This window comes from Tympanuchus pallidicinctus, unplaced genomic scaffold (genome assembly GCF_026119805.1).
Source record: "Tympanuchus pallidicinctus isolate F22 unplaced genomic scaffold, pur_lepc_1.0 scaffold17, whole genome shotgun sequence".
In the NCBI taxonomy this organism is placed as follows: Eukaryota; Metazoa; Chordata; class Aves; order Galliformes; family Phasianidae; genus Tympanuchus; species Tympanuchus pallidicinctus.
The window spans coordinates 16,431,610-16,450,984 of record NW_026294690.1 but is presented as its reverse complement, the minus strand read 5'-3'; the positions used below and the strand labels follow the sequence as shown (position 1 = coordinate 16,450,984).

Genomic DNA, 19,375 nt, shown 5'->3' with positions numbered 1-19,375 from the left:
TCAATTCAGCCCCCAGTGAAGTTTTGGAAACAAAAGAAGCAGGTACAAATACTCCATTTCCTTACTCCTCTTCTAAGCGCCATGAAAACATTCAGAATTGATGGACGAAGTCTGTTTTATTGTAGTGCATTTGCCTCTTTAGGCCTACTTACAGTCTAGGTACAACATCCCACCTCCACTTTGGAGGATTCTGTAAATTCGTCCTGCTCTTCCAGATGTCAAGGAGCCCAGTCTGACCACGTGTGGGTCGGCTCTATCACACACCTGTAATGAGGGCAGTGCCTCTGACACTGCCAGTCTGGTGATGTACGTGTGAGTAAATGGATACTGATGGATTTATTGAGCGTGTGCAAATCGTCCCTACAGCACGCTGTATATCAGAAGTCTAACATTTACAGAAGCATCAGTTCTGCTGCATGTTCCCTACTGAAATGGACCAGAAATGCTTCCGGAATTCCCAGCAGTGGATGCTGCTGGGGTGCAAGCAGCTCAGGCCAGGAAGGCTGTAGATCATATTTTCAGATAAGATCCAACACTAAGAAATTAAAGTGGCTGGCAGCACTGGGGGGTATTCTGAGCAATCAAGAGACAACCAGATTTACTTTAAAAGCCACTGTATGAACATAGCTACATTGGGGCTAGGTAGAAAGTGTCTTAGGAGACTGATGTTGAGTGGAATGACACTGTGCACTCTTCATTAAGCAATAAGTTTCTAATAAGCTGAAGCCTTCATCACATCCCAAGTCAAGTTATATGTGCATTCTTTGAGTTTGCACACCTTTCCAAGATCCTTGAGGCGAACAGATAAATCTTACAAATGAATATATGCCTCTAATAATACCTCTTGAAAGGAAGCCGAATGTAATAAATTCTAGTTAATCTTGATGGATGGGTTGGAAGTAAGGTATGCAAGAGACAGCAAGCAAAAGCATTAGCACCAGACATTTCCATTACCATTAAACATGCCACCCTGCCCTTGAAAGCTGATTAACATCAACACTTCAGAGAAAATACTGGAAAATCTCCAGCATCAGATGTGACCTCGCAGTGCTGCAGTACATGGCAGCTGCAGAAAACAGCAAGTCCTCTGAGAATGTTTTTTAATTTTCAGTTATGATATGAATATCATTAACATTTTAGAGGGCTCCAAAATTAGAAAGCTACTTTCTTCTCTCCTGCTTCCCATCAGTAAAGAGGACATACACTTGGATTTAACTTCTTTATGAAAACAATAATACAGACATTTCCCAATCGTAACTAGAGAGCAGCCTGCCACTGTGCTTCAAGAGATCACAGCACACAGCACACTTTGGTCAAGGCACCAATTCTGACAACTGACTCCAAACTTGGGTAGCACAAAGGCAGAACCCGCTCATTCATTCTTTGAATTCAATCCTAACAAATAGGTTCTGCACTTTGAACAACATTGGCTTAGTACAGCTCAAAGTAAATGAAGTGATTATAATATAGTTACTGACACTGGAGAAGCCTGAAATCGTATCCTTTTAGATGTTACGTCCAAGCAAGATTAACCATACTAGCAACACTGGAAAGTTTATATTGCTACTGAATGGAAATAGCCTTTGTAGAGCAAAGGGCATTTGCAGCTATAAAATAGATGGAATATTTCAGTGCAGCCACTTCTACATTTAAAATAGTGGAGTTCAGCATGTATTTCAGATCCAGTACTCCAATACAACTTATAACAAAAAGAATAGTCAATTCAGAGAAAGAATGAATAGCAGTGCACTCCAAAACTCCACTGGAAAAGATGAGATGTTCACAATATTTTCATTGCAAATGTTTTTCATGTTCCTCAACAAACAACTTTCGTGTTAAAGATTTCCAACCTCAACTTTACTAACATTGGTAAAACCCCCCTAAGCCCAGCTTGGCTTTGCCAGCTCCCTCAACCCCTTGCCATCGCAGAGATGCTCATTTCCTTTCAGCACCTTGGTGGGCCCCCACTGAGCTCTCTCCAGTCTGTTCGGGTCTCTCTAGTGCTGGGATACCAGCACAGGACCCAGTACTCCATGTGCAGCCTCACCAGCACTTGAGCAAAAGGGAGAGATCACCTCGACCTGCTAGCAGTGCTCTGGCTGAGGCAGCCCAGGACAATGTCAACTTTCTTCATGGCAAGGGCTCAAATTCAGTGGTACTGCAGTCATTATAATGTATACAGTAAAGGTCTCCTTTGACGCACACAACTGAAGGGGCCTATTCTTATGCACATTTAAAAACATCAGAATCTTTGCTGAAGGCTGATTCTAAAAATCTCAGAGGCACCTCATCAACCACAGGCAGCTCCCACACACCATTGCCAGCACCGCACCCAGGAAGTTCTGATAGAAGAGTAAGGTTCCCAACTTGCTTCTAAGCAGCTGCACCTGGATGTGGGAGGACCAGCACAACATCAGGGCACTGCAGCAGGCCCTGGATTTGGGGCACAGGCAGCAATGTGCTCCCCATGCTTCTCCTCCTCTCCCCTAGGGACGGGCGGCCGCCGTGCTCCGAGCACACAGCAGAACGCAGGTATGACTGCAGCAGGATGCAGCCAGCCCAGCTGCAGCAGCGCTCCCTGTTCAGATGGAGAAAAACCATCTGGATTGCACAGTTCACAAGTGGGGCAGGCATTCCAGTGTAGCCAGGCTCCCACTGACTTTCACTTTGGTTCCTTTAAAACAGACCAAGCTGCTGTCAGTTTTCCTATGACTTTCTCCAGTTTAATTTTACATCCCATGCAAACTCTGCAAACTTTTTCCACTAGAATAAGCCAGGGAAAAAGTTTTTGCCTCGTGGCATTCAGAGAACACTGAGTTATGCAAGGAGGTTGGGTTTGTTTTAAGTCTGTTTTTTTTTTTAATTTTATTATTTCTTTCATGAACCTTAAAAAAAAATGATAGGCTTTATTTGTGCTAAAGCTGTGGTTACTAAGGAGCAGAGAAGGGTTAGAATGGAATCTTTTAGAAATTACTACTACATTTTGCAAATCCCAATTAGAATTATGGAATTAATTCCAGAGGAAATTATCAGAACATATATAGTTGTTGGCTCACTGGCTCATAGTAAGTATGAGGATGCAAACTATCATGACTGCATAGCCTGACACACATCTGTGTCCATATACATTCCCTTCTGTGATGCAAGCAAAATTCTCCACGATTTTGGTAAGTTATCTCTGCAGAGTAATTCCATGTAGTGTCCTGCAGTTTTTAAAAGGAAGCTCCATAAATATCCCAGTAATTCTAACTTTCCTCTAGCATTAGTAGCTTGAGAAATGAGTGACTTTAGCTGCCACAGCAGTTGGTTTACAGCTGTGCCTCAGATTAAAAACCAGAGAGAAGCCACAAGAATATTTTAAAGCGAGAAAGTGTCAAACAGCCAAAATAAAATAAATGTCCATACATCAGCTGACGTTCTTTGCTACCATAAGATCTACCTCAGTGTTTACTGTTGCTTGGGTTTTTAAAAGAGAAAATTCCTGAGCACTGTGGCTCTAATATCCACTTTAACATAACCAGGTTCTACTTGACAGAAAATTGATTTTTCTTCAACCATTTACTGATCCCTTTTAGGATAAACTGCACAGTGAGAGGGATCTGTGCGCTTTCACAAGCAGTCTTGATCCTGGTATCAGTGCTCCTAGGAAGCAGCGTGCATTAAAAGAGCAACACTTGTGTCTTCTCTCGGGGGACACAGCCTTGCTATGACTTCACGTGAAGGTAGACTGGGAGACCAAAGAAAAGAATGCAATTCATTTTTTCCTAAATATCCCAAACCCAACCATATACAGGCAATCCTGAGGCCTTGTAAGTGAACATGACCTTCATGGCTATTTCTTCTCCACAACAGCAGTGGCCACACCTTTGCTGGATGTTATGGAGTGAAAATAGAACACACCCATGGGATTTCTGTGCAATGGCTGTCTAGTGACATTATTCTTTTAAAACTGCAATGAATATGAGACGTGGTGTGAAGCTTTTAATTCCCAAGTGAAGGTTTATGACTTCAAATAGCAAAGTTTCCACGTAAATCAAAAAATGTCGCCCTCGACGAGACTGTCTAAGAATAGGAGGGAGGCAAGGTCTGTAGGATGTAATGTTGTTTAGGAGACTAAATTATGCAGCAAAAAAACAACCCAAAGTTGGGGCACATAAATCATTCTTAATGTCATTGAAGAAACACTGAAGAATCCCACAAAGACTTTTTCAAAAGGGCTTGTGTGCCAGAAAACTTTGTGTTCTTTCTAACTAATTGGTCTAATAAAAGATTGAAAATTACTTTGCCTTAAAGGATTGTGCTACTCTCAACAAATTAGTTACTTGGACTGTGATAGGCCATTCAATCCAATTTAAAATAACTCCTATCACACTGCAAACAGACAGAAAAGAATATATACGAATTTATACAAAGATGACACACATCCATTGGCCAAAATAACCAGAAAACATTTTCTGTGTGTTTCACAACTCACAGGACAGCTCAGTTAGAGCATTCAGCAGAAGCACTCAGGTGACAGTTACCCATGATAAATGATAATGCATTCGTTTCCTTTGGCAAAAGAAGAACCTAAACTGCATTACAAACATGTAAGCAGAGCTGGTGCAAACATTAACAACCACAAGGATTTCTGGTTGAAAAATATTTGTCAGAAAATTTCAGTGAGAAATTTCTACTGAATTATTAAGACATCTATCATGGCTTGATGTCCAGTTCTGTGAACAAAACTGTTCCTGAGTTCCCCCACTTCAGGTGCTGCTCTCCTACTCCTGCAAGCTGTGTGAACTTCAGGAGGAACTCTGGACCCCCAGTATGGCATTTCTGGACTACCCATGCTAGTCCTATATATACATACATATGGTCCTAAAAAGAACTATTCCTCCATACAGTCAAATCCTCCCCTCTTTTGGTTGTGCTCTGATTCCACTGAGTGAAGGAAGATGTTAATCAATTAGCTGAGATATGAACATAGCATCTATTTGAAGAAACAATATACTAGTTCTGGTAGAAATGATAAAAAGTACACTCAAAAATACCCAAATACTCAGCATTTATCACATACATTTTTTGTGTGATTACCTCTAAGAACAAGAGGTAGCGTAGGAGAATCTGCATTGGTTCAGTTTTATACTACAAGTCCAAGGATTTCACACAGGTGCAACAGTTCCTTTGGTGGCAAGCAGTATGCAGGACTAACAACTCGACACTTACACTCATAATTTCTGCACTGTGAACTGTTCTTATTTGTATTTTTATCCTTCTTTCCACCTCCTGCTTTTCAATCCACCTGAAACACACCAGCTAAGGGTAACCCCCTGCAAACTAGTGCTCTTGCTTCCTGGCAGCTGTATTTTTTTCCATTAAAATAATTAGTCATACAGGCTTTTTCCTTAGGGCAAATCTAGCCAGTTAATAATTAAATAACTAAATTGTTCAACTAGTTACAGGAACTCTGACCCATCCCCAGGCATCATTTGGCTTCCACAGTGAACAGGCACAGAGAAGATGCAGCCACCTGCTACAGCGAGTGGCTCTGCACAGCTCCCAGCCAAAGCAAGGGGACTGATGGAAGGGCCGTGCTGCAGCACACTCTGCCCCACTCCTGCTGCTAAGAAACCCGCAGGACTGGCACTCTTCTGCAGCCTGCTCTCCATCACTCTGAATCGATTTCCAGATGGAAGCCTGCCTGGAAGTAACGTTGACCCCTCCACTCCTCCTGGAGGGAACTGTGGCACAGAAACCTTTCAGATGTTGTGGCAGCAGCACAAATGATAGGAAAGCTGTACCACCCTCAGTAGGGCACAGCAAAGCTGTACGGGGCTCAGGTCCTCCACATGGATGGATTTTTCAGACTTACAGAGACTGTGGAAGAGGCCTGCCACGTTTGGATAGAAGCCTGCTCTGAGCGAGAAGGGCTTTGTTATTTATATAAGGATGCTAAACAGCTCCCTCAGGGAGGATCTAAATGTAAACTTGTTTATGTGAAACGTGAAAACTAACTGTAAACTCACAAAGTTGCCATTGCACTGCAGCAGTGCAGAACAGATGCCTTCTTATTTAGGCATCCAACTATTACCTGCAACCTAGATCTTTTCCTCAGATGTATGTTCACAATGAATTCACTAAAAAGTCAAAGCATGAAAATAGCAAACTAAACTGGACTAAATCAACCTTGAACAAGAAATGCATGGTGACTGCTGCAGAATTCGTTGTGATTCTTAAAGCTCAGGAACATTCAAATCAAGGAATAATAGAATGGCCTGGGTTGAAAAGGACCACAGTGATCATGTGGTTCCAACCCCCTGCTATGTGCAACCAGCAGACCAGGCTGCCCAGAGCCACATCCAGCCTGGCCTTGAATGCCTGCAGGGATGGGGCATCCACAGCCTCCTTGGGCAACCTGTTCCAGTGCATCACCACCCTCTGGGTGAAATAATGTTAGCAGCACAAAAAGATACTCCTTTCCTTGGGTTCGCATAGCAGGAGACAAAAGAACTTTGACATCTCATTTCAGCTCATCACAGAACAAAGACAGCAAAGGTGCCTCATGAAAGCATCATTTAAGAATGCAACCATGACTTTGTATAGCAAGGACAATGTTGTCCCTTTCTATGAATCCTAAGTCTGGTTTGTATGAAGACTGATGATCTCTTTCACAAGCCTGCCATTTCCTGAGACTAGTTTATTCTTGCTAGGATTAAGTAGATAGCATGAATAACAGGCTACCGTAGATGTTGTCAGCCAATTGAAGTGGATCATGACCTGATACTGATAATATAGATCTTAAGGAATATTACTCAGATTTGAAAACATTAAATGTTAAAAGCAATGTCTGGGATATTGTTCCAGTCCAGTATTATCTCTCAAACATTTATACAATTATATACTTACACAGCTAGTTTTATCTGGAGCAATGGTTCCTCCAGGCTGATTTAAGGAACTCAAACATTGAGCCTTGAATCCTATCCTGTTATTGTTTAGAAACAATTTATAGGGAAGGAAAGAGTAGTTGGTGAACTACTTTGTGAGGCAGGTCAGATCTGTGTGACTGTACATCCACACAGCCCAAATTCCTCATGCTGCAGACAGCTAGTCATTTCTTCTTTAGCACACAGGTATATTGAAAAACACTTCAAGTGATCTGCTTATATTTTATTCAATACATTCAGAGCCTAATCCAAAGCCTGTCAATGCCAACGGAAAACCAAAGTGTCATGCTGCATATTTTGAGTAGCCTGAATTAAAATACTACAGTATCTGATTTCCTTTGGAGCTGATAGGAAAAAAAAAAAAAAACCAAAAGACTCTCAAAAAGAACCAAATTCTTCAGAAGTTCTGTGGAGCAGCAGTTTTTGGTGGAGAATGGTGGAATGCTGGGCACTTATTTTCATCCAAAAATCAGAGCAGTCACTTCATTCTTTTGTAGAAAGCAACCTCCCTGCTATGTTTAATGTCACAAAAATGCTAACGGTTCATGGAGGAAATATTAGATCAGTGCTAAAATACAGCTGGGAAAGACCAGGGGAAACATTGCACAAGATCTGCAAGTACTTTGTGGAATATTTAGTTGGCACTTTTCTGGACTGTGTGTGATCATTTTCTGATATTTCTGAAGGCATGCTGGGAAAATGCTATGGGAAAATAACAGTCAAGTAGTAAAGCCATATGAAAAATATCAACAACAAATAATAATGAAAGAAGCCAATTTATTCCCCAGATAAATCAATGCTATGGCAGAATTACACTTTTTGTAGCAGTATTTCTTCACAGGAAAAGCACAAGCCTAAGCTGTGTTATTTCTGTAATCGGTTCCCTTTATTACTACTCCCATCAAGCTTCTGGCATTCAGCTGCAAATGAAAGAGGCATCACCGTGACCACATATTTCAAGATACCCACCAGTATCTTACTTTCCTGTGTCCTGTCATTAACTAACTTATCATTTTTTTTCTAATTTTCTGGAATGCAATCACTGATGCATTCTCTTGTGTGGAATGAGCAGCATTTCATCAACTTATATTCACTGAACTTGTAGTTGACTCCTCAGATCTTATCACTTGAGACAGATTTCTTCTTCAAAGTTTCATTTTATATGATTACACATCAGTCTTCCCTAGCACAGCACCTACCTCCACCCCTCTCCCCTTTCCTATTTTAAAGTTTTCTCTGTAGGTTCATCACTTTTAAAGGTATGTAGATCATTTCCTGCTCTAATTTCCCCAGGTCACTTTGATTTTGCTCTCTTATGTGTTTTTCTTTAGTGTCTGGGAACAGACAGTCTTTCCCTCTGAGGCAGGCATAAGTCCAGAGACGTAGAACTTCTACAAAATGCCACCAACAGAGTGCAGATAGAGTTTGAGCATTAACATTTACCATCCAAGGCCCCAGAAGGGTGTATATTCCAGTAACATGCCAACCCCTTGAGCAATAATAATATCCTGCCAAGGACAGCCAAGTAAAACCAGATGCCGTGGGTTGGAAAGATACAGAATGCACTAATAGACAGCATGATATGAGAATATAAGGAGAGAACAAGGAAACAAGTGGAGAAATAAAGGAAGAGACAAAAGAAGTAACAGTGATAGTATGAGAAAAGCAGGCTGTGTAGGAAAGAAAAGGAAGGCAGATATGGCTGCAAAAGGGAGAAAAATGCTTTTTAGATACATATGAGGAAAACATTGCTAGCTGTAATATTGTTGCCTGTGTAAAAGTAATTTAGCAATCAGGATTTTGAGACAAAAATTAGTGTTTTCTACAAATGTATGCCTTATTAAATGTTTGGTAAATATGAAGTACATTTGACTGTATAAAGCTCTGACCTTTCCTTTATTACCTACAGTTCTATCCTTAATTTTGCCACTGCCATGAATGGTGCCAGCCTATTTCAATCCATCTTCAATAAATTCCTGATAATCGCATGTGTGTTAACCTTTCACAGCAGATGTCAATATTGTCCTCTTACTGGGGCTAATACTGAGGGGATGAAAAATATACAACTTAAATAAATTTCAGTAACTTGAAAATGCTCTGCATGTCTCCTGAAATAATTCCTAACACCACTTCAGTACATTAACCTTTGCCTTTAGAATAGCTATAGTCAGATAAATCATTTAACTCTACCATCAAGGCTGTTACCTTTGGCTTTTTCCATTACTTTCTATCTTGTTATTCAATTACTTAAATCAGTCACTAGAGACTACTTCATAAAACTTAAATAATCTATAAAACAACCATTTATATACAATGATTTTGCCACGATTTTTCCACAGTCGGCCCAATTTTCTTTGCAAATTTTACCAAATTTCTCTTTACATTAAGAAAAAAAGTCATTCCTAGAGTAGCTAATGAAAAAACTACTGGAAGACACAAAGCTACTGCAGAATAAACACTCCTGTTTAGGTAGCATCTGCCTTCGGGATCAGATACATCAGTCTTTGAAGACTGGGGCTGCAGGGCCAGGCTCTGGATTCGGAGTTACCTGGGTGTGTAGCAACACAAATCCACTGTGACGGCTCATAGCCAGAAACAGTGCAGAGCAGCCAATGGCTTTACACAAACATGTATCGGGAAGATGTGACTGCTTTGCTCTTCCCATAATATCTCTCAGCTAGAGTTCTGATGATCAAACAGGCAGAGATGGAAAAGCACTTCCATTCCCCCAAATACATCTGATTAAGTAGGAAATGTTGAGAAGGTCCCTAAACTTTTCAACATGCAGGATGCTGGATGCTGTCAAAATTGTAGCTTGCAAATAGCACAAAGGTTTTGCCCTTGCCTGACGTACCATAGGGGAAAAGTCTCCCTGACTTTATTGCATAAGGTTCTCTCGCAAACAACAGTTATCTTAACAAGGGTATGGAAAATTCTTGTTGCCGTTTTTATAAATGCTGTCAAATGGAAAATGAATTAACAGAACTTGAAGAGTAGGTATGAGAGCAATCTCATAATGTCCTCATTGTTAGAAAGCAATGAACAAACATACAGAGTTAGCCATTATATTGAAAACAATCATTTTCCTAAAATAGCCCGCAGCAGTAAACAGCTACAGAAAGGGATTTGTTACCAATCATACAACACTGTGTACTAACTACTAGTTAGATCTTCTCCTGATACTCAGCAGGCTTCTCTGCTTTGCAGTCTGGGAGAAAGCACTGATCATAAATAAATAGCCAAGTTTCCAGCCTCCTAATTTAGCTACACAGTGAAGAACATAAACTGCAGGGAAAAGAGAAGGGGAATGAGAAGGAATGCCTGTGGAACTGATATTTAGACCATTTTTGAAACTTCATTCCTGTTGTGGTATCAGCGGGAATTTTCACAGAGAAGTATAAAATTGGGGCAGCTCTGGAGACAACTTTATCAACGCATTTCTTTGAAAACATGGAGATTTGAAACTAAAAGGATTTCACACGGACACCCCAGCTCTCTTCCTAAAGGAAGGCTTGTTGCAAAGGAACCATATTGAAGGCCCAGGAGACTGGCATGCCAGGACCACAGACCTCAGCTCTCTGGTAGTAACCTTACCCTACTTGAGGCCCTAAATGTGTCTCTACTACTTCACGTACGTTGAATTGGGGAACAAACTGTAAGGCATTAACTAGTAAAAGCACGAAAAGCTAGAGAGAAAATGTGACCTGATGTAGTGGAGCTTATGGTCTTGCGGTTGTCCATGAAAGTGTTAAACCTAGATACAAATGCAGATCTCCTAGGACAAAACACATCACAATTTCCACACTAGACCAGCCTTGCACTCTGTAGGAGACTCTTCACTTCCTAGAGCATATCAGCTGCCTCCTCTGAAGTCTCTGTGAGTTCTCTTTTCTATACAACTTCCTAGGACATAAATCTCCATCTTCACCTCCCTCATCATCAGAGCTGCCAATCCTACTCACGTGCCTTCAACAGGGAGAACAGACAGATGCCGAATGAGGAGCATAGTCCTTATTTCAGACTTGACTTACATGGATATCCGTCTGGTCCTCTCTCCAAACCAGCCTCTCTTCTCTTCTCCAGTACCAGAAATGTCAGCCTCATGAGTGAGCTCTCCTACAAACACAAAAAGAGGAAATATGTTCGTTCCTTCATGCTCGTGGTAACTGCTCCTTTATATTGCAACACCTGATTGAAAGCGTTCAGACAATTTTTCAATTTTTTTAATGCCTTTAAAAATTGCTCTTGGTTGTTTGTTATTGTTTGTTTGTTTTCAAATAGAAATAGTGTTAGCTGTATTATTAGCATTTGTTAGTTAATTTTCCAGATAAAACATTTTCCTTATATTTTATGTGGCATTCTGGTTAACAAAACTAATTGCTCAGAAAGAAAAAATATATCTATCTCTGTACAATTAGGGATTTTTTTCCCTTGGCTTATAGAAATTGTAACAGTGCTGTAAATATATGTACAGGGCAACTGCTGAGCTAACAAACAGTGGATGACCACAAAACTTGCTTGTCAAATACACCTTGTGCAAGTATTGAGAACAGTTTATTTTGGAAAATGTACAAAAGCATCTTGCAATACCCCAGTGCTACCAATGTGGAGAAAAACAGAGCATTCCACATTATTCACAACCATCTGAAAAACAAACAAAACAAAACAAAACAAAAAAAAAAAGAAAGAAAAAAAAAGTCAACTGATTTCCATTTTTCTTACTGAAAATAGAAATGTTTTTCCCATTTTCAAGAGAAAATGGTTGAGGTTCAATACTTTCAGAAATGCATATATGCAGACATAGTCACAGATAAAGACACAGCATCACCTCAGACCATTCAGGATCTTATTCATGAGGCCAGACTATCAAATAAGAGCAACCCAAAGGCTTTTGGATTTGTCAGCTGCATCACCCTAACAACACCTATCCATGCAAAATGCCATTTCTTAGTCCTATCCGACAGATTCACATCTGTGAGTACAGAAATAGGAGAAAAGATGCTGAGCAGTGTGTGCTCACTTGCACCGTTCTCTGAGACATTGGCTGACCTCCACTATTACTGAATTCATCGTAAAACCTCCTACAGAAGATGCCTTTTAATTACAGCTTGCATTTTATGTCCCACCCATTACCACTGAGTTAACTACAGCCTGGATTTAAACATTATCATTAGCTTCAACATTTAAGACGTTTAAAAGGGAATTAAGAATAGATAATGACAGTTCACTCTCTCTAAATATTTAAGTATGGGAAGAAAAGACAACGAAATGATATGGTACAGAATGTGGGGGTCTGCATCATAATTTGGTACCTTCTGCACATTTTTATATTGCAGAGGAATTTCCAAGATGCAGCATTTGTGGTCTCAGGCCAGAGCACAGGAACGGAGGCTTTTGGGATTTCCACTGAAATTTGGCATCCTTTGGTAGTTTCAGGCAACCAGCAGCACGTCTGGGCCTCTGTCATGTGCTCAGATCACAGACTCGCAAGTAAAAAGCAGCTGCTCACCAAAACTAGCTCCAACATCAAGTGAAGAACAACTCAAGAAAAGCAGTATTCAATTGCTAGTATGAAGACCAAGACTGAATTACAGTGGGTACTTCCATTATTCCTGCACTTCATGAAGCCCAGACTTAAAACAGAATTCTCCTCGACAGTACAGAGGAGTGATCATAATAAAAAGGAATAAAAAAATTAACTTCAATAGTCTCAGACATCGTGGAGAGAAATTAATATAACTATCTGGATAGAGAGCACTGAATGTGAGCAATTGAAAAAATTCCCTAAAAAGCCCCAGAAATAAGCATTATTTTGCATTTATCTTTATTTGTATTAATTTAGGAATGTGTTCTTAGAGCCAAAATTCTTCTGGACCTTGTTTCTTAATAAATAAAATACAAACATCACTGTGACTTTAGTTGTGTGAAGAGATGAGGAGGAGGAGGAAACAAGCTATGAAATGAGCACAAATGATGCCCATCTTTTAAGTGAGGTTTCCAAGGCATTTAAGCAGCTGTTAATCAACTACACAAAAATATGTACGGAACATCAAGAGAGGACATTTGTGTTTGTGCTGGGTGCTATCTTGCACTTCTTGCTCAAACATTCCTTCTGATAGAAGGATTCATTCCTATTGTTTTATGCTTGTTCTGTTGCTGATCTACAATTACCTTTCAGCATCTGCTCTATTATTCCATCAATCGGCTCTTTGTACACACAAAATCATGGAATCCAAGCTCTATGCCAAGCTGCAGTGTAAGCTCTTACAAAATACTTGAAATGAGTGTCATATCAATCATCATTGTGAGCTGTCTGTACTGTGCTTGATGCTATGCTCCACCATCATAAGGCAGAACATTTGGTCCATGCTTGCCAGCTGTTCTGCTATCCTCTGTTAACCCAACTTAGATTTCTACCAGCAGTAAAACAAAGGATTTGTATTTTGCTGATACACGTCTAAAATATATACAGTACAACAAAGCTCATAAAATCTCAGAGAATACAGAACCTTTCAAATTTAGCAAGCTCTACAGCACCAGGCAATGAACAGAATGCTGGTAAAATTGTGATGTTTTAGATACACATTCAGTATAAGGCACGTATTACAAATATGCTAAAGATATTTCAAATATGCTCATGAACACAGCGGCAGAAAAAAACACATACTGAACAAAACCTTATTTTTGCAGTCTTCCTGTGTCTGTGCTGCATCCCAAAGCACAGCAACGACGTGCCCGTATCCTTACAATGGGACAGCAGAATTAAATGACTGCCCTATAATTTCAGAATTGCTCCAGCCCCAGCACACCACCTCTGATGGGCAGAACCGACCACACACAAACCATCTTCCTCAGCTGTGGCAATGTAATTTCAGCCCTGCTGGCAACATGCTGGAAACCAAACCTCCTTTCAGTTTCAAACCTCAGCCTTTGAAAGTAACATTAAAGGCTCTTGTTGAGAGACTGCTTTTTAATTTGTGTTTTGCTTTGTTTTTAAAGGGAGAACTGAAATCTAAGTGTCTCCAGTAGGAAGGCTCTATTTGTGCCTTCTCCCTCAGATAATGGCAGCAGGGAGAGGGGAGCTTTGGTTCCCTGTCAGCCTTCCCAACTGCTGCCTAAATACAAGACCGCAGTGGCCTTTGAAAGCTTCCATCATACTTGATTTATAAATAAAGTATCCATTCCTACATAAACGTCACATTAAAGGGCGTCACAGAACTCAGCACAGCATCTGCCTAGCCACGACTTCACATGGAAACGTTATTCAAGCTCTTGCCCATATTTTCCATCCAAATATTTGTACAGTTTCAGATGGCTTCAGGAGCCCGGTACTGACATCACTGCTGAAATCAATAAAGCTCTGCCTCCAGCTCCACCGGGCCGGCCGTGCATCCTGCACACACAGCTGTGAGCAGCAGCCCCAAACTGCCAGGATGTCGGTGATGGACACTGCGTTATCATCCCTACCTGCTGCAGCCTGCTCCTCAGCGTGTGAGGAAGCACTTTATGCTCATCTAAGGAAGGTCACAAGGCGGTGGTCACAAAGGGCTCTGATTTAGAGCAGCTATCTCCAAACAGCCTGTAGCAAAACTTCCCTAATCGCGTACCCAACTCGCTGCATGTACAGATGCACGCTGCCTTTAGCTTTATGGATCATGAGTAGCTGGAGTGAAACGAGCTACAGACGGAACTCAGCTGGAGAAGCGGACGCCTTGGTGCTAAACGTGCGTGCCTGAGGCATCCCGGAGCACAGCCACGTGCGTACCGGCCAGGCACCTCCCAGCGGTCGGGCAGAGGACGACAACACCCCAGAGGCTCAGAAATCACTGCCCCGCGATGAGGTGTGCGTGGAGGTCACTGAAGCTGACGCTTCTAGTTGGGCTTCTGTCTTACCATGAAGGAAAACACGTTACGAGAAGGACGGAGCGGCTCCCACCGGGCCCGGCACGCCACGTGCCCCCCAGCGCTCCCGGTGCTCCCCGTCACCTGCAGAGGCACGGCAGCTGCACATCGCCCCGCCCGAGAGCACAAAGCCGCCCTTGTGCCTCACCGGGGGCCTTGGAGGACGTTCCGTCGGGGCTGCGAGGGGCGGCGAGAGGCTGTGAAGGGCTCTGAGGGCGGCACGGAGCCGGGACGGGCAGCGCACCTCCGACGGGCTCTGAGGGGCAGCACGGGTCTGCGGTCGGGCTGAGGGGCGGCACGAGCTGCGAGGGGCCGGGGGGGCGGCGCGAGCTGAGGGGCGGCGCGGGCCGGGCCGGGGCGGGGCGCGCGCCGGGCTGGGTGCGGGCGGCGCTGGCAGTGCAGCGAGCGGGGCAGCGGGGCCGGGCGCTCCGCGGGAGCGGCGGACAACGAGCGGCCGTTCCGTGACGGCGCTGCGGGCCGGATTGCCCGCGGGGAGCTGGGGCTGCCGGTTCTGCTTTGCTTTCCCCGTCCCGCCCGCGCTTTGCTTACTTCGGCTGGGCTTTTTTTTTTTTTTTTTTTTTTTTTTAATCGTTATTATTTTTTGGAAAACGGAAGGAGGATGGGATTCGAGCTGGATCGCTTCAGCGGGGAAGTGGACCCCGACTTCAAGTGCAACCTGTGCAACAAGGTTCTGGAGGACCCGCTGACCACCCCCTGCGGCCACGTGTTCTGCGCCGGCTGCGTGCTGCCCTGGGTGGTGCAGCAGGGCAGCTGCCCCGCCAACTGCCAGCGCATCTCCGCCAAGGAGCTCAACCACGTCCTGCCCCTCAAGAGCCTCATCCTCAAGCTGGACATCAAATGCGACAACCACGCGCGGGGCTGCGAGGCGGTGGTGCCGCTGCAGCACCTGGGAGAGCACGCCGAGACCTGCGACTTCTCCCCCGCCAAGTGCCGCAACCGCGGCTGCCGCCAGGTGCTCAACCTGCGCGACGTGGAGGCGCACATGCGGGAGCGCTGCGAGGCGCGGCCGGCCGGGCTGTGCGAGCAGGGCTGCGGCCTGATGCTCACGCACGGCGAGCGCAGGAGCGGCGGCCACAGCTGCCTGCGGGCCCTGCGCGCCCACGGGGCCGCTCTGCAAGCGCGGGCGGCGGCGCTGGAAAAGGCGCTGAAGAAGGAGGCGCTGCGCGCCGGGAAGCGGGAGCAGTCGCTGCTGTCGCGGCTGGCGGCGGCGCAGCTGGAGCTGCAGGTGACGGCGCTGCGCTACCAGAAGCGCTTCACGCAGTACAGCGCCCGCCTGGACGCCCTGGCCCGCGCCCGCTCCGCATCGCCCGGCAAGGTAAGGGCGGCCCCGCGGTGACAGCGCGCCCGCCCGCGGCACCCGGCGTGTGTTCTCCGTTCTCTCCCCGTAACGAAACTGGAGTTTCCGGGGCTGGAAATGGCGCTAAGCCTCCAGGGGCTGGGGGGTCCTGGGCGGGTGTTCGGTGCCCTGGGGGCAGGCTGTGCTGTCTGCGTGCCGGGGTCAGACACCTGCTCAGTCCCTGCATTTTGTCCTTAAAAGATCAATTTCTGAGGAGAAAAATTAACTTGATTCCAGGCAGTCAGAAATGGACTATTTATAAAGGGCCCAGAATCAAAAGGCAGAGCTGCAACAACCCCCGAGCTCTAATTGGAAAGGGGCTCCCCGGCGAGGGAGGCGCTCGGAGCCAATTATCTTTTAAATGAAGAGACTCGGAGCCCTCCCGGTGACCCGAAATGCGCTGCCACATCCCGGCACGGCCACATACCGGCACAATCACATCCCCGCATGGCAGTTCTCAGTTGCTCGGACTGTCACAGCCGTGTCTCCGCCGCGATGGTGCTGGGGCAGCAGGAGCTGCGCAAGGGAGACAAAACTCATTGTTAAAATTGTGTTTTCTTCTTAGAGAGGCCACCATTTCAGGGTTTTGCCAATACGGAATGTATCTTAACACTAAGCCGACTCTCCTGACTTAGGCAGTTCTGGGAGGGATGCTGACCCACATGGAGCCCCCGCACAGCCCTGCTGCCTCCTCACACCTCAGCTCTGCTCTGCTCCTAGCAGCACAGCTTTCCCTCATGCTGCTCCATGGCCAGTGCTGGTTGTGTTGCTTATGTGCTATTTCACTCTGTGAAGTTAGTGAGCTGCACTAAAGGTGCTACTACCAATAACAGTAAGCTAACAGCAAAATTTCTTATCAAACTGATGGATGCAGCTGGCCAGAGGGACCGGGCTGGATTTCAGCCCTATTACAAAAGGCTGCTATGCAGCTTTCTGAAGCAGTGCCTAATCCGAAGAAAGCTGGAAGGTGTCATGTCACCACAGGCTTGTGGCTCAGCGGTCAATCACATGTCTTTCACAGCAGTTTGGGCAGCCCTCCAACACCAACAGCTTATGTCTGCCTTGTGCCCAAAGAAGTACAATCAGGAAACTTGCATCTTTGTGCTCTGGAGAGAGTTTTGAAAAGCCTTTGGTAATCACCTAGCGCAGGGGATGCTTTCCAGTTTGGGGATGTGGCCTGCTTCCAAGCTGTTCCTTAGGGGCTGTTTGCTCAGAGGTTCTAGCACAGGCTGCACAGTGTAGGATGCCGGTTATAAACACTTGGCAGGGCATTGTGTGCTTGCCTGAGGATTAGATTCCTCGCTGCCTGGATTACATGTATGATAATATAGAATAACAGACCTCAACTTCAGAGGAAATTGCATATCCAAAGCGTGCAGCACCACTGCTGTCATTATTTTATTATGAAAATACTCATATTAGATAGGTTTTGCTATAAACTGTAATTATCCTGTGTTAAAACACCTAGCACTAATGAATGGTTCAGAATGTGGCGATTCTCAAACTTATTGTAGGATGTTCTGGATTCTCTGCAGATGGAGAAAAAGGGATGTTCTGACTGTTTCTGCAGATGTAGAAACAGACTAGAATAAATCAGAGGTTGTTCCTTCCAGTCAAAACAAAGTGCCCACTTACAGTTCCGTTTAAAGGCTTCGTTAAGGGGAAATATGATAGTGATGGATGAAAGACCCATCATGAAGGACCCAAACTTTTGGCCGTTTGGCTGGGCAAGCTCCAGACACGTAGATCTGCATTAACACAGCCTTTCTTTGTGGCATTGCATTTATCACTCAGCTTTCCCATGTTGTTGCCATAACAATATCCATACACAAAATATATATTTTATACACACTCAGAGAGTCTTCTGATAATACCTCCCAGTTCTGTTAGTGCATTAAACAGGTGGCTGTTAAATAATTCTAGTTCTGTTTACCACGTGTACGCTTTTCCATCCTCTTAGCCACTGAGGGAACACTTTAATTTCACAGTGTATTTACTGGATGTCTGACCCATGCTTATTCCAAAAGACAAATCTGAAGGCTTATTTAGAGGGAGACTTTATCCCTCGTTTGAGAGGTGACGCTTATTGCGGACAAGCTTAAGGAGGGAGTGGTGGAGAAGGCAGCATGTCTTACTCAAAATTATTGTTCCCTTTGATCAGACCTGTCCATCCTGAAACATCAAAGTCTAAGTAAGCAAGAAAAACCTCATACTATTCAAACAATGCTTAATCCTTGCTGAAACATACCACTGTTCACACCTATTGATAAGCTGATGTAGTCGAGCCTTTATGTACACAGCCATCAAAGTCCTCTGGGAAGCTGTAGGAGGGAATCTGAACCAGCTCTTGGTGCTGGTTCCAGTCTGCAGTGTCAAAGCTGTGCCTGGCAAGGTGTGCTTTCAGGGTGGCATTTATACTGTACAAATGTCAGTCTGTCAAAGGTGAATGAAGGCTTTGAGGCGTGGCAAAGCACAGTCTTTGGAAGTCCGGTCTTAAGCCCTTTTGCTTTACTGGCTACAGGAACCAATTCATGATCTGGTGTTTAAGACCTGTGGCTTAGTGCCTATGTGGAGGTAGTAGCACGGGTTTTAATTGCATGAATGCCAAAGGAAGCTCTTTAAGACATGATTGTGTTCTTTCTCAGGCTGACCCAAGCAGGCTCAGCTGGGCTGCAGTCAATAAACAAGGGGCTGAAGTGTTTCCTGTTACAGACAGAGCTTCCTAGCCACTGTATTACCAAAGAAATTGTCTTGCAATCAGTCTTGCAATACAGGAAGCAAAAGGCAGTCTATTAGATCCCCATTACTCAGCTGGGAAGAACAGGGAGCTGCAGCATTTCCAGTTATCTCACCGCCTAATGATTGCTTCACTGGAATGCTAGACATATTAGAGGAGGAAAGAATGGCAGAGCTCTGGAAGAGTAATTTACATCATGGCTTCCTTAAGAAGCAAAAGCAGTTGTGAAAGAAATTGCTAAGACTGAGAGGAGAATCTGCAAAAGTAACCAATTGGCAAAGCAATGCACTGCTGCCTTCCATGTGCTTGGCTGTTCAGCACAGATGGTGGAGTTATCACTGACTGACATGAGGGGTTTGTCTGTAACGCTACTCTGCTGCCAAAGGGACGCTGCAGACAGGGTACAGATCTGTCAGGTCTGAGCGGAAAGTTTCTTAACACCCCTGAGTT

The 19,375-nt window shown here is 44.2% G+C and overlaps 2 protein-coding genes across 2 annotated transcripts in view; both read left to right on the top strand.

The window, feature by feature from the left end:
• Positions 1 to 19,375, top strand: part of SHQ1 (SHQ1, H/ACA ribonucleoprotein assembly factor) — a 1,172,872-nt gene that overhangs the window by 890,395 nt on the left and 263,102 nt on the right. The window lies entirely within an intron of this gene.
• The window catches only part of PDZRN3 (PDZ domain containing ring finger 3), a 120,002-nt gene continuing 115,852 nt past the window's right edge, over positions 15,226 to 19,375 (top strand). Inside the window, exon 1 of the mRNA XM_052679010.1 lies at positions 15,226 to 16,167. Coding sequence (XP_052534970.1) covers positions 15,451 to 16,167 — 717 coding nt within the window. The 5' untranslated portion in view covers positions 15,226 to 15,450. The remainder of the gene's footprint in view (positions 16,168 to 19,375) is intronic.